This window comes from Protopterus annectens, chromosome 2.part2, assembly GCF_019279795.1.
Source record: "Protopterus annectens isolate FY-2018-M chromosome 2.part2, PAN1.0, whole genome shotgun sequence".
NCBI classification, from domain to species: Eukaryota; Metazoa; Chordata; order Ceratodontiformes; family Protopteridae; genus Protopterus; species Protopterus annectens.
Genome location: NC_056730.1, coordinates 732,532,546 through 732,548,741, shown reverse-complemented (window position 1 = coordinate 732,548,741; position 16,196 = coordinate 732,532,546). Strand labels below are relative to the sequence as shown.

General features: G+C 43.3%; 1 protein-coding gene across 1 annotated transcript in view; it reads right to left on the bottom strand.

Moving 5' to 3' along the window:
* TTC37 (tetratricopeptide repeat domain 37) overlaps window positions 1–16,196 on the bottom strand; it is a 2,356,248-nt gene that overhangs the window by 1,859,275 nt on the left and 480,777 nt on the right. Inside the window, exon 6 of the mRNA XM_044064132.1 lies at window positions 8,832–8,972. Coding sequence (XP_043920067.1) covers window positions 8,832–8,972 — 141 coding nt within the window. The remainder of the gene's footprint in view (window positions 1–8,831; window positions 8,973–16,196) is intronic.

The following is a 16,196-nucleotide window of genomic DNA, read 5'->3' as shown; positions in this document are numbered from 1 at the left end:
GAGGGCCTAACCACCTTAGGAAGGGAGGGGAGTACAGTAACCTGAGAAGCCCCCTCAGCCTGACTTGCCTCCTGAGAGGCCACATCTTGCAATAATAAAGTTTCACTCTGTGAACACAAAGAAATCTCCGGTGGAGCCACTGGCTCCACCGACACCTCTAAAGAACCGGCGTCCGGCACAGACGGTTCTTCTAGCCTAGGCTTAACTGTCTTGTCCTTGCGCTTCTTCGAGGAAGCGGGCGTCGGAGCATCCAACGGCATTTTATAATTGCACCGCTTCCCAAAGACTAACCTTGCACAATCCAACCTTCTCTTTATAGTGCGTTTATTAAATCTAGCACAAGAGCGACAGCCAACAACGTCGTGCACAGGCCCTAAGCAAGGAATACACAAAGTATGATAATCTCTATGCGGTATCTGTTTCCCACAAGAAACGCAATTATTAACTTTTTCTGACATCCGGTAAATGACTGAGGCAAGAAAAAACAAAAATATTCCCCAACGGGGTACTTAGCCAACTTTGATCTCGGTCTGAAACTTCTAAATAGAAAAATCTCAGAACGCCAACCGGCACTTGCAATGCTGCTTCTGCATCGGACCATGCGGCAAAAAAGACTGAGGATATGACGCCGGTCATGCGCATTTGTACCCTGACGTCAGTTAAATGCGCCCTGACCGACGTCAGCCTTATACTTTGATATTCGGGCCGACCGTGGACAGCGGACTACCCAAGTGTTAGGACTGCAGCAATGTGAGATGAAGAACATCTGGGTTGAGCCAGAATGCCCTGCAAAACAGCAGTGGCAAAGCCTGCTCTTGTTCTGGAATATAAGGGTAGGTGGTAGTGTTTTGTGAAGGTATGTACAGAACTCCAAGTGGCTGCCTCCAAAATATCCTTAGTAGGAACGCCTCTGAGGAAGGCTGTAGAGGTGGCTGTGGCCCTGGTGGAGTGAGATCTGATACCAGTAGGGACAGATTTCCCATGATAGGAATAACAAAACCGTATGCAGTGGCCAATCCGCTTGGAAATGGTCTGTTTGGTAACTGGTTTCCTTGAGCCCCTACGCATAGGACACAAAAAGTTGTTCTGATTTCCTGAAGGACTTTGTTCTGTCCAAATAATAACGTAGCTGCCTATGGATGTCTAAAGTGTGAAGCAGCCTCTCCCCTTTGTTTTGAGGGTTAGGATAAAAGGTAGGTAGGTGTATGGCTTGATTTAAGGCTACCCTGGATACCACTTTTGGCATAAAAGATGGGTTGGTACGAAGGGAAACCCTGTCCTGATGGAAGATGAGGAAGGGCTGCACCGCCATGAGGGCCTGTAGTTCAGAAACCCTACGAGCTGAAGTGATGGCCAGAAGGAAAGCTGTTTTCCAGGACAAATGTTGCAGATCTGTTGAGGCAGCAGGTTCAAAGGGAGGCAATGTTAATTTTTCTAGTATGTAAGTAAGGTCCCAGGCTGGTATTGGTTGCTTCCTTGGAGGTCTTATATTCTTAGCCCCTCTGAGGAACTGTCGTAAGAGTGGGTGAGAGAATAAAGGAGGATCCGTGTTGAATTCTGCAGAAATGGCTGAGGCATGTATTTTTATGGAAGAAAATGAAAGTCCACTGTTCAGCAGTTCAGCTAGGTACTGTAAAACCTGAGGCAAGTTCAATTTTCTAGGGTCCTGGCCTCTTTTCTCATTCCAACAGCAAAACCGCTTCCATTTTGCGGAGTAAGCTTTTCTAGTAGATGGTCTTCTGGCCTCCAAAATGACATCCTGCACCTCCTTGGAGAGTAGGGACTGTTGTGGTGTCAAGGAATTTTCTATGCAGCGAGGTTGAGTGTTTTTAGCTTACTGTGAAGAGTTTTGTAGCTGTTCTGAGTCAGTAGGAGAGGCATTAGAGGCAGGGACCAGGGAGGAGTATGTGTTAGGCTCCTCAGGAGTGGATACCAGTGTTGCCTTGGCCAATCTGGAGCAATCAGTATCATCCTTGGTTTGTCTGTTCTTGCTTTCAAAAGCACCTTGGGCAGAAGGGGCAGAGGTGGGAATGCATAAACTGTCCATGCTGTCCAACTGAATGAAAGGGCGTCCACTTTCCAGGCCTTTGGATGAAAGGTCCTTGAACAAAACTTTTTCAGTTGATGGTTCCTGTGGGAGGCAAAAAGATCTATGTCTGGCCTCCCCCATGCTTGGATTATCTCTGTAAACACCTGAGGATGTAACTTCCATTCGTGTGGATCTGTCATATTTCTGCTTAGAGTGTCTGCCAGTGTGTTTTCCAGTCCTGGCAAGTACTGTGCTTGAAGTTCGAATTGTCTTTCCAGAGCCAAGTTCCAAAGAGTCATGGCTAATCTGCACAAGGGGTATGAATGTGTTCCTCCTTGTTTGTTTATGTACCACATTACTGTGGTGTTGTCTGTTCTTATCAGTAATTGTCCTGGATGCAGGAAGTCCTTGAAAGCTGTAATTGCATTTATTACTGCTAGCATTTCTTTTTGATTGATGTGAAGGTGCTTTTCCTTTTGGGACCATCTGCCCTGAATGCACCTGTCCTTCATGTGCGCCCCCCAGGCGTAATCTGAGGCGTCTGTGGTTATGACTTGTTTTGCTGGAGGCTTGCAGAATGGAAGGCCTGTGTTTACTTGACATGCTTGGGCCCACCATAGAAATTCCTTTTGCAAACATGGAATTATTGGTATAATTGCTTCCAAACTGTGACTGTGTTGAGACCATAGATTTTTTAGGTACCATTGAAGTTTCCTCATATGCAGCTTTGCACATGGGATTAGAAGAATGCAAGATGCCATGAATCCCAGAGCCTGCAGGATTTTCCTTGCAGTAAGCCTGGTACTTTTTGCTAGTGTTTTGAAGTACTGAGATAGTTGCCCTTGTTTTTCTGGCGTAAGATATGCCATCTGGGTTGTGTCCAAGTTGGCACCCAGGAAGGTTATTTTCTGAGATGGTGTTAGTCTTGATTTCTCCTTGTTGATGGTATATCCCAGAGAAAGCAGTAACCGTGTCACATATGCCAGATGTTCCAGTAGTATGAGTTTGCTGTCCGCTTCGATCAGGCAGTCGTCCAGATAAGGGTAAATTTGTATCCCTTGAAGTCTGCAGTAGGCAATCACTGATGCCAGGCACTTTGTGAATACTATGGGCGCAGTAGATAAGCCAAAGGGCAATGCAGAGAATTGACAGTGGATTGAACCTGCAAGAAATCTGAGGTATCTTCTGCAGCTTTGTCTGATTGGGACATGCAGGTATGCCTCCTTGAGGTCCAATGTTACCAGCCAAAACTCCTTGCCCAGCATGGGAAGAAGTTGCTGTAATGTGAGCATCTTGAAATTTGGCACGAGTAGGAATGTGTTTAGGATGGATAAGTCCAAAATGGGTCTCCAGTCGGTTCCTTTTCTTGGTACCAGGAAAAGTCTTGAATAAAAACCTTGACCTTGTTGGTGTGTAGGTACCTTTTGTATAGCTCTCATGTTTAGGAGCTTTGAAATTTGCAGTTGTGCCTCTGCCCTTTGATTTTGTGGCAGGTTTGGCATGCCTCTCATTTTTGGAAGAGTGTGAAATTGAAATTTGTAGCCTCTGTTTATAATGTCCAGTATCCATTTGTCTGTTGTGACAATATGCCAACTGCTTGCAAATAATGCTAGTTTCTCTCCCAAAGGTGCTGTCAGCGGAGACTTGCTTGGCATGGAAATGAGGGAGTCATTGGGTTTGCTTCCTGTATTGTTGTGCACTGTCTTCACCACCTCTTGGTGCTGGAGATTGCCATTGTCTGCCTCTATATGATCCTTGTGATTGTCCTCTGCCCCTTGTGCGTCTGTATCTACCTCTTTGGGGCTTGTCAGTGGCTGGAAAGGACCAGTTTTTTGAAGGCCAATTTCTGCTAAAACGTGGTGGTTGGACCTGTAAGAAAGCCTTGATAGTTTGCATAGATTTGGCTTTTTCTTCCATTTTCCGTAGTATGTCCTCAGCATTAGTACCAAATAGTACATCCTTTTGTAAAGGAGCATCAAGAAGTTTAGCTTTCACATGATCAGGTAAATTTTGTTCCCTAAGCCAGGCATGTCTGCGAATGACTGATCCTGTGGCAGCCGCTCTACTGGAAGCCTCTAGGGCATCATAACCACATTGTAGGGTGTGTTTACCCACTTGCTCCGCACTATGCATCATATCCTGTAACTCTTTTAAATCTGGTTGTTCAGGTTGAGACATTTTGTTCCTTAATTGTGATAACAGGTACTGTTGATATTTAATCATATGAAACTGACAGTTTAAGGCCCTCATGGCTAGGGTGGCCGAGGTATATACCTTTTTACCCCACCTTTCTAGAGATCTGGATTCCCTTTCTGCAGGGAGTGGATTCTTGGCAGTGGAGGCCTTTAATCCCTTGGGGCCTTGTGAAATGGTTTCAGGGTCAGCATTATGGCCTTTGTAGAGAAATTGGTGAGAGCTGGGTACTCTGTAATATCTATCAGGTTTTACTGGTGCAGGAGGCAGAGAATCAGGGTTAAGGCAAGCCTCCGAATAGACATCATCCAGTACATCCAAAACAGGGGGTATAGCCAGAGGTCTGTGCTGAGGTAACCAAAGAAATTCCCCAAGTCTTTTCTTGGAATCTGAAAAGTCTTGGCCTTCCCAATGGAAGTGTTCCCTCAAAGTGTGCAAGGTTTCCCCAAAAGTAAAATCCTCAGGAGGAGATACAGAAGGAATGGACTGTTCTGCATCCGAATCCTCAAAAGGGGGAGTGTTCCTCTGCATCAGAATGTTCTGATAAAATGGATCCCTGATCAGAAGAGGGAGATTCTTCCTCCACTCTGGGTCTCTTGTCAGGAGGGGGCTGAGAACCTCTGATAAGAGTAATTAAATCCTCAGCCATTTTAAGCATCTGTTTCTTAGGCATGGGTCCAGGAGATGGGCCCTGTGCAACAGGCCTCGTGGGATGCCTGGCTGCTTTGGATTTAGTAAAAGCCTTTATTGAAAAAGAAGATGAGGGCCTAAATACACCATGGGTGGAGGTGGACCTGTCCACATTAGTAGGCTCGACATTAGCAGGGGCTTCGGTTGTAGTCTGGGAAAGGACCGAGGACCCAGCGGTCTCGGGTACCGAGAACACCGCCAAAGGAGTGTCGTCGGTAGTCAGGGACTGCAAAGGCGTCTCGCTGAGAACCGGACCACGTGTAGCCTGTTTTGGCGTCGTGTCGGTCCTTTTCCTTGCGTTTTTTGGACAAAACGGTAGTCGGAGTGTCCGACGACATCTTATAATCAAAAGCTTTACCAAAGTAGTGTTTGGCGAACTCCGCCCGACGCTTGATAGTGCGTTTATTGAAGGTAGCGCAAAAGCGACAGCCCGAGATGTCGTGGTCTGGGCCCAAACAAGGTATGCAACGGGAATGGAAATCCTTATGCGGTATTTGCTTCCCACAAGAAATACAATTATTAACTTTTTCTGACATCGGTCTGAGGCAAGAAAAGTTTCCCCAACGGGGTACTTAGCTTTAAAGAAGACTTCGGTTCCAATTTTTCGTAATTCAGGAGCTGGCCGACCGGCACTTGCGAACTGCTTCTGCTTCGGGCACCGCGCGGCAAAAAAGACCGAAGAACATGGCGTCGGCTGTGTCTTATATACTCTGGCCCTACTGATGTCAGAAGAGTAAGCGACGACACCCGACGCCGGACCAAGACTTTGGAATTCGGCCGACCGAGGGACCGCCTGACGGCTGAAAACCCATCTGTAATTACTGCAGCTGTATGCACGATGAACATCTGTAGCTGAGGTATATACCTTCCTACTGAGCCTTTCCATAGCTCTGCTGTCCTTATTAGAAGGAAGCAACTTTGCAAAAGGCAGTAACTTAGGCGGCTTGTAAGATGCCACAGACATCAAAGAAGGGTCAGCTGATGGGCACCTATACAGACATTTGCAATCATCAGGTACCTTATAAAACCTATCAGGTTTCTTGGGGGCAGGGAGCTGGGAATCAGGTGTCTGAGACACAGTAGAAAAGGCATGCAACATGGCAGCCAAAACAGGAGGGACAGCAGAAGATCTTGGAGAATCCATTTGCAGAAGATCATAATACCTTTTTTGAATCTCAGAAATCTGGGCACAATCCCATTTAAAAAATTCCACCATTTTGGAAACTGTGTCCTCAAAGGAAATCTCCTCAAAGGGAGAGTCAGAACTAGTGGACTCCTCCTCCTCAGAACCATAGTCTAATGGAGAAGGAATCTGGGAAGAATAGGCAAAAGATTCCTTGGCCGAATCCCCCTCCTTCTCAGAGGAGTTCTGTTCACTGGTTCTCTTAAGAGGAGTATAAGACCAAGGGGGAGCTAGAACAGAAACTCCTTGAGGGGGCTTCAAGGCCATAATGGCACTAAACAAACCTTGAGTGAAATTCTGCCAATCATTCAGAAGGTCCGTGTGAGCAGCAGAAACATGACTTGTTTTTTGTTTCTTCTTTAAAGGGACATCAGCCTAATGAAACCTAGAAGGTTCAATCCCTGTATGGCACACTACAATAGTAGTCAGAATCCCCTCTCTAACCATATCTGAGGAACACCTCTACACCCTTCAGAAATAATCAGCTACGGTTCCCCCTGAAAATCCATAGCAGACGTCTGCAAAGCCTCAAGGGGCGTGTATAATGTCAGATCCATGCTGGCCTCTGACATGGTCATGACAGAAGAATCCAACAAAAAGGCTGGGTGATCCTCTGGGCTTTCACTAGCCTCAAGAAAGACGCTCAGCAGAAGCGGCACAGCCCAAGACTCAGACCTAGCTTTCTTGGCCTTTTTCTTCGCAGACGGCTGACCCTTATAACAGAAAGTTCCTTCTATAATGTCTTTTGCTAAAAGTTTAAGAAGTCGGTTCTCCAAATAAATGGCCAAAGATGAAAGATGACTACAGAGGGTCTTTGGAACAAAAGCCTGACAAACAGAACAAGATACTCCATACTCAGCAATGCATTAAAAAGACACACCAAAAGCTAGTCTTGCTTTACAGACATAAAAAAATTCCTTACAAATGCAGCAAGACTCTCCCCATTGCACAAGCTTTCCTACTACCCACACTTCTCTATGCTGGCCCAATACTTACATATCTCCAGTATAATCTTCTGTCCAAACTTGAACTCACCTACAATAAAAAAGCACGATTTGCCTCCTACGAACCCTATCACACCCACCACTGCATAGTTCTAAAAAGCCTACAGTGGCTGGAATTCCATCACCGACTTCTACTTCCCCAGCTTATCATGGCAGACTCTATCCTTCATGAACCTTCTCCCTGCCCTTCCCTCTCTACTCTAATCTAGTCCTACACACCAAACCATCCTCTCCGTAGCTCTCAACAGCACCTACCACAACTCTATAAGCCTAATAAGAACCTAGGCAAACTCCTCTACAATGACTCTATAGCTAATGCCTGGAATAATCCTTTGAATGTCAGATCAATCACTAACCCCAATGCCTTTAAAATAGCCTTGAAGGAATACCTCTACAAATGATGGTCCTGTCTATGTATGCATCCTACTTAACATTGCTTCCTTCCTTCTATTTTATTTTCTTCCTCTCCAACCCAACTCTATATATTTCCTTCCCACTCCTTACAACTTAGTCTCTTATTCTCTCCTGATTCTGTCTTGCTATTTTTTCCACCTCTCTTCTGTTTGTATTTTACCCTCCTAAACTATTGTCTGGCCCCATCTGCCTTTTACATGTCCTCTAACCCCCTGTGTATATTCTATGCCTCTAATATTCTGCGCTTGTTTCCTATAGCCTCCAATTGCCAATGTCCCCAGTGTATATTCTATGCTTCAAATATTCTGCTTTTTTCTCCATTCTAAAACCTCATCTTTCCTACTGTCCTCTCTTTTTACTATATTTATGTTCAAAACTCACTGTACTTTATTAAAAATGTATATACTTGACCACTTATTCTTAAAACTTGTAATTCCTATGTTATTTTTGCACTGTTTTATGTAAATTTTTGAGTCAGTCTGATCAATTGTATATTGTCAAATGAATATTGCACATTGTAATTTAACTCTGTTTTCGGTATGTTTTTCAGCTTTTCTCCTTGAGTCTCTGCTAAAAAAGAGCTATTTTGCCCAGCCAGACTAACCCGTTCAACAAATGTCAAATAAAATAAATTTAAAAAGTGTACGGTTGTGGGAGGCACAGAGACCAACACTGCTCATGATGATCTTTATGGAGAATCTGTCTCCCTCACTGGCATTTACCTTTTCTGGATGACATGAACCCTACAAGCAACAAAACAAAAAGAAAAATGAGAACAAAAACCTCAATGAGGCACTTGTCTGAAAAATGACTTGATGAACCAGCAAACCACATGATCAACTATCAAAGATGGCGGTCGGACTGACAGCAAAAAAGTTCTGAGGATGGTATGTCCGGACGTCACCTTTATGCCCTACTCTGTACACAATCAGGATACGTGTGATATATGGTGTATCCTTAGCAACCTAAAGGCTTTTGTATACTAGCCGGATGTTGCCCCCCCTGGCAGGGGATCCCTATTGAAAGGACTACTGTAACAGTGAAATGGAAGGACATCTGTCACTACAGTCAAGTGAGTATTATCTCAGCATAAAAATGTACATAAATGCATCATTCTGATGAGAAAAACAGAAGCATGTGTAAGACATGATGTTGTGAATATGCAGACTACACAGAAAGGTCTCAGGCTAATGAAAATGATTCCTTGCCAAAATCAGATTCCATCTATAAATTCCATCTATAAATTTTGTAAGTCATTAATCTGTTACATGTTGAAAAATAAGAGTTTGAACATCAGGAACGCAACAGTATAACTTACTAGTTCTTGAATTTCATTGTCCTGTTCCTCAGCATTATCAGAGAGCAACTTGGTCATTTTCTTCCAGAGCTCATGTAGTTCTTCATCGCCTGCTCCTTCCTCCTGCCTGACTTTGATCAATTTATGCCATGCTCTAGCCAACTGTAAATGTAAACACAAAAATGTCAACTTTACTGCAGGCTAATTTTATTATATTAAACATCATTTATTTATTGAAATTTCTTAACTTGAGTAGAGAGAGTACACAGACAAAAGGACCAATTTCATGCCCAGCCTGGTTATAAACAAAAATGAATTATATGAACAATTTATTAACAATTTTTTCAGGCATTTCCTATAATGCTACTTGTGAGGGAGTACCTGATGTTTGCACTACCAAAAAAACCTTAAGATTAATTAAGAAATGTACTAATGCTCATACAACTGAAAACTCAACAAAGCAAAAAAAATGTCAAAATGCTATTTCAGTAACATATTAGAGCAATGTTATGTTTATTTTCTGGTATGGATACTGAAGAGGAAAAACACAATAAAGTACATGTAAATTTAACTCCAAATCAAATTACAAATTATAGAGGACTACAGATAAACAGAAAAGCACACTTGCAGTAGTAAAACAGTTTGGTGCATCAATAAACTGGGTAAAATGCATTAAGGCTGCAGGAGTGTGTGTTGCCACAAATAAAGACATGTATTAGCTAAGAAAAATGTAGGGAAGACTTCTAATATAAAGGGGAGTTGAATAGCTATAGTTGCAAAGCAGAAGTTTATTTCTCTAATTTAGACAACATTAAGCATTTCAGATAAGAATGGTTGACAGGAATATTTCCTTTCATGAGTGCAACGGGAAAAAGTAAAGTGGCAAGGCAAGGATGAGAATTTTATTCCACTGGCCCAAGGTGATACAAAACTCATGAACTAGCAACAGTGAAACAATGGAAGAGAGAATCACAGGAACATATTTCTAGGAAACCCAGGTCAGCAGTAGAGGACAAGACTGAAAATCCACACTTGTTTTGTTTTTAAAGAATGAGTGGTACCTTTGAAAATATTTTAATTAGAATGATAAGAGGGAACATAATATAGGTGAGGAGGGTGAGAGCCATGCCAAGAAAATCATGCTACTGCAAATGGAAAGATGAGCATTAACAGAAAGAAAGTGTCCAAACAAGAAAGTCTCCAAGAAGAAATGATGTAAAGGTTTGTTAAAGGAGACTCTGTGCCTCAAAGCAGTCCCAGAAAAACTGGAGAGGAGTGACTGTGGAGCATTTACTATAACCTGAATAAATGAACAGACAAGAATACCAGCCCCAGACATTAAAATTGAGAGATAGACCACTAGGTCTATACGCTGGCAGCAGTGGTGAAAAGGTTATCACGCACATTGTCAGTTGAATTCCAGTCATAACTCCAAAACGAACAAGTGCTGTCAGCATTTTGGAGCATAGGAAAGAGTTAAAAATAAGAAAAAAAAATAGCAACTACATTGATAATGATTCACCCTGCAGCACAGAAATAAAAATATCCCCCCAATTAGCCCATGCAAACAGTTAAGCATTCAATTACATCTGTGATATCTTGCAGTATTTCGTGTGCATTGTGCAGCAGGGGCAGTGATGTGCCTGGCTTGTGACCTAGTTTTGTAGGACTTGCAGGAAATCCAAGGTGAAACAGTTTAGCACTCGGAAATGGAGGGAGCTCAGCGGGATGAGCAGAACCAGGCAATAAAGAAAAAAAGATCCATTAAGAATGAGGCTCCCAATGAAATCATTTCATTATTTCAAAGAAGGATGCAGAAAAGGTAAAAACAGGTGCATTAACATACAAGAAGAATTGAGGAGTCATTGCAGGAGATGCTGCAGACATATCTAGCAATGCAGGAAGATTCAGATGGGATGTGACTATTTTTTTTCTTTTTGTGATAGAACAAACTTTTCAACATCACAACAAACTTTTCAACATCACAAGTTTTATTTATTTATTTTATTTTACTTAAAGTTAAGGGAAAGGAGACACAAAAAGGTATAAAGACAGTACAGTTGTGTACACTTACCATAAATGTAGATGTTCGAGTGTATTCACTGTTGCAGTTATTACATTTGGGTAATCTGCTGGCAGGTTGCCCTCAGTTGGCCTGAATTCCATAGTCTTGGGTCCTGCGTCGGTTGCTGTCTCCTCTTCCATGATGTCAGGTTGTCAGGGGTATAAAACAAGCAGCTGACAACATTTTCTTTAGTTTTTCTTGCCCCAGATGTCAGGTGTCCCCAAAAAGGTAGCCAAAAAAATATATATAAACTATATATACATGCATCAATACAAACTTTACCTTCATCTACAAGCAAATACACCACATAGGTTGTAGAAGATAGAGAAGGAAAGATAAACTCCAGAATGAAAGGGGGATGACGGGTGGGTAAACCTAGACTGCCAACAGTGAATACACTCGAACATCTGCATTTATGGTAAGTGTACACAAATGTACTATGTTCTTCGTGTTTCACTGTTGCAGTCATTGCATTTGGGTAGAATCCCAAGGCTATGGATGGGAGGCTGGAGCTAAACAGCATTAGGAGCGGCTATAAGGCCCTGCAGAACTGCAGTGGCAAAGCCTGCCCTGGACTTAGAGTAGAGAGGCAAATGATAATGCTTTGTAAAGGTGTGAAAAGAACTCCAAGTAGCAGCCTCTAGAATGTCTTTGGTTGGTACTCCTCTGAGAAAGGCTGCTGATGTAGCTGCCGCTCTGGCGGAATGAGACCCAATACCCTAGGACACAGGTTTGCCATGGTGTAAGTAGCAGAAACAAATGCAGTGGCTTATCCACTTTAAAATAGTCTGCTTTGAAATCGCCTTTCCTTCTGATCCTGCAGCATATGTCACTAGTAATTGCTCAGTTTTTCTTAGGGCTTTAGTCCTGCTCAAGTAGAATCTTAGCTGTCTGTGTATGTCCAAGGAATGCAGAATTCTCTTCCCCTTGTTCTGCGAATTTGAATAAAAGGTTGGCAGATGAATAGTTTGGTTAAAAGCCACATTGGAAACCACCTTAGGCATAAATGAAGAACTGGTCCTCAGAGACACCCTGTCTGGGTAAAATATGATAAAAGGCTCCATAGCCATGAGGGCCTGTAGCTCTGAAACTCTTCTTGCTGAAGTAATTGCTAGGAGCAGAGCCGTTTTCCATGATAAGAACTTTATATCCTCAAATGGAGGCAGGGTGAGCTTTTCCAACACATAATTGAGGTCCCATGCAGGTATTGGTGATCTTCTGGGAGGCCTTAAATTTTTGGCTCCTCTAAGATACTGCTTTAGTAAAGGATGAGAAAAGATTGGTGGCTCTGTATTGTAATGAGCCAAAATGACAGAGGCATGGATTTTAACTGATGAGAAAGATAGGCCTTTGTCAAGCATCTCAGTCAAGTATTGTAATATCTGGGGAATATTTGTTTCTGCTGTAACAGTTCCTTGTGCTTGATTCCAAGCACAGAATCTCTTCCATTTATCAGCATAAGATTTTCTAGTATTAGGCCTTTTGACTTCCAAAACGACATCCATCACAGCTTTACTGAGAGGTGTTGTTTGCATAACTACATGATCCGCCATGCTGCCAGGTTCAGTGTTTGGAGTTGATTGTGCAGGATCTGATTGTTTTGCTGGGGCAGTAGCTGAGGTCTTTGAGGTAAGGTCCAAGCTGGGTATTGAGACAAGTTCCTTAGGATTGGGTACCAGTATTGGCGGGGACAATCCGGGGCAATTAGTATCATCTTTGGTTTCTCTAGTCTGACTTTTAGTAGGACCCTGGAAAGAAGAGGTAGAGGAGGAAAGGCGTAAACTGATAGGTTTTTCAAACTGAAGGATAGTGCGTCCACTTTCCATGCTTGTCTATGATAAGTCCTTGTGCAGAATCTTTTCAATTGCTAATTTTGAGGAAAGGCAGATAGATCTATGTCTGGGCTCCCCCCATTTCTTTGTTATCATGCTGAATACTTGTGGATCTAGTTTCCACTCATGAGGGTCCTTAAGGTTTCTGCTTAAATCGTCTGCCAGAGTATTTTGTTTTCCTGGCAGGAGTTGAGCTTGAAGATGTATTTGGTAAGTCAAAGCTGTGTCCCACAGTGCCCTGGCTAATCTGCAAAGGGAGTATGAGTGCGTGCCCCCTGCTTGTTTATATACCACATAACCATGGTGTTGTCCGTCTTTATCAGTAGTTGTCCTGGATGAATTAAGTCATTGAAGGCTGTCAGGGCATTTTGAACAGCTAGCATCTCTTTTTGGTTGATATGCAGATGCATTTGTTTTGGGGTCCATATGCCCTGAATGCATTTTTCCGCCAGGTGGGCTCCCCATGCATAATCTGATGCATCTGTTGTTAAGGTTTGGCTGGCAGGGGGTAGAGTGAAGGCCCGTCCCATGTTTTGGTGACATGCCTTTGCCCACCATAGAAACTCCTGTTGTAGGCAGAGAATGAGAGGAATCATTGTTTCCAGACTGTGACAATGTTGACTCCATAAAATGTTAAGGTACCACTGAAGTTTCCTCATATGCAATCTTGCATGTGGAATCAGTAGGATGCAGGATGCCATGAAGTCCAAAGCCTGCAGAGTTTGTCTTGCAGATAACTGGGTTTTTGTTGCCATCATTTTGTCTGGCGTGAGGTAAGCCATCTGGGCAGTTGTAATCAAGCTTGCACCCAGGAATGTTATCTTTTGAGAGGATACCAGTTGTGATTTATTTTCGTTTATTGTGTACCCTAGGCATGTTAGAAGCCTTTTCACAAATGCCAGGTGTTGAAGAAGAATGTCCTTGTTCTCTGCTTGAATGAGACAGTCGTCCAAGTAAGGATATATTTGTATACTTCTTTGTCTGCAAAAAGCAATTACTGGTGCCAGGCACTTTGTAAAGACCCTGGGCGCAGTAGATAAGCCAAAGGGCAGTGCAGAGAATTGGTAATGCATTAAGCCAGCCTTGAAACGGAGATATCTTCTGCACGATTCCCTTACTGGGACATGCAGGTATGCCTCTTTTAGGTCTAATGTCACCAGCCAAGCATTCTTGCCCAGCAGAAGCTGCTGCAAAGTCAGCATTTTGAATTTTGGAATGTACAAGTATGTGTTCAAAATTGATAAATCCAGTGCCAGGCCTTGTCCTTTCTGGTACCAAGAACAGTCTTGAGTAAAAACCTTGCCCTTTTTCCAGTTCTGGTACTGGCTGAATGGCCCCCATATCCATGAGGGACATAACCTGTTTATGTGCCTCTGCCCATTGATTTTCTGGCAGATCCAGCCAACCGTTTGCCATTGGCAGAGTATGGAAATGGAATCTGTATCCCTGTGATACTATGTTTAGCACCCATTTGTCCTGGGTTATTAGCTGCCAATTTTGAGCAAAAAGTGCTAATTTTCCCCATAAGGGTGCTGCCAAAAGGTAAGTGCTTGGTGAAGGCAGAGGGAAGTCATAGGGACTGTTTTCTGTAGGGTTGCGCTTTATCTCCTCCAGATTTGGAGGCAGAAGCACTCCATTGCATTGACCTGTAAGAATCTTGTGCCTGGTATCTGGAACCCTTACGGCATCTGGATTTGCCCCTTTGAGCTCTGTCGGACACAGGAAAGGACCAATTTTTTGTAGGCCAGTGTCTACTGAATCTTGGTGGCTGCACTTGTAAGAAGTCTTTTACAGTTTGCATAGACTTAGCTTTGTCTTCCATTTTCTTTAAAACCTCTTCTGCCTTAATACCAAACAGAGTATCATGCTGTAAAGGTGCATCCAGTAATTTGGATTTAACATGATCAGGCAAATTTTGCTCTTTTAGCCAGGCATGCCTCCTAATCACAGATCCAGTAACTGCGGCCCTGCAGGAGGACTCTAAGAAATCAAAACCACATTGCAAAGTATGCTTTCCAACTTGTTCAGCTGCATGCAATAATTCCTGCAATTCTTTATTTTCTGCACATTCAGAAATCAACATCATTTTCTGTTTCAGCAATTCAATAACATGTTGTTGATACTTGAGCATATAAAACTGGCATTTTAAGGCCTTAACTGCCAAGGTTGCAGATGTCTAAACCTTCTTTCCCCATCTATCCAGTGCCCTTGAATCTCTGTCAGAGGGGGTAGGATTTTTTGCTGTTGAGGCCTTAACTCCCTCTGGACCCTGTGAAATAGTTTCAGGATCAGCAGTAGGGTTTCTAAATAAAAATGTGAGAGTCAAGGACCCTGTAATATCTGTCAGGCTTGCTGGAAGCTGGAGGTAAGGAGTCAGGGGTCAAGCTTGACTCCGAAAACACATCATCCACAATGTCTAAAACAGGGGGTATGGCTAAAGGTCTGTGCTGAGGGAGAAGGAGGAAATCCCAGAGCCTCTTTTTTGATTCTGAGAAATCTTGACTCTCCCACTGAAAATGCTCCCTCAAAGTGTGCAAGGTTTCTCCAAATGAGTAATCCTCAGGAGGTGATGCAGATGGGATAGACTCCTCTGCATCAGAATCCTCATAGGGAGGTATAGATAATTCCTGATCAGAAGAGGAATCAGAAGAAACAGAAACCTGCTCTGAAGATTTATAATCAGTGTCTTGCCTAGGCCTCTTATCATGAGGGGGTTGGGAACCCCTATCAAGGTAATAAGGTCTTCAGCCATTTTGATCATCTGTTTTTTAGGCATAGCGGCCTGTGCACATGGCTCATGAGTCGTTTTTTTATCTTTAGAAGTTGCTTTTGTCTTTGGTTTTGCAGCTGTCGTCGGTTTGATATAAAAATGTTGAGGCCTGAATACACCCTCAGAAGCCGGTGCCTGCTCAGCGGCTCCTGAACAATCCGAGGGAGATACATCCATGCGTCCAATACTTTGAGTATCTCGCGATGTGCCGGACTCCACATGGGTCTCGGTAGGGGCCTGCGACTCGAAGGTAGCGGGTATCAGGGGCTGCGAAAGCACCTCACAGAGTACCGGCGAACCGGCAACTGGCTTAGGAGAAGCTTCGTCATCAGTTTTGGACTTCGACTGTCTGTCTCTGTCCTTTTCTTTGCGTTTTTTTTGTGTACTCCAGTAGTCGGATTGCTATCTGACGACATTTCTGGGTAGTTAATCTGTTTCCAAAATATTTTGAGGCAAAAATATACCGATGCTCAATAGTGCATTGGTTAAATCTAGCACAAAACAGACAGCCAGGCACGTTGTGATCAGGGCCTAGGCAAGGAATACAGAATAAATGGAAATCCTTATGAGGTATTTGCTTCCCACAAGTAATACAATTATTAACTTTTTCTGACATCGGAATGGAGCAAGAAAAAAGTTTCCCCAACAGGGTACTTAGCTTTAGTGAAGAGTTCGGTTCTGAAACTCGAACATTTCAGGAGTCGGCCGACCAGCACTTG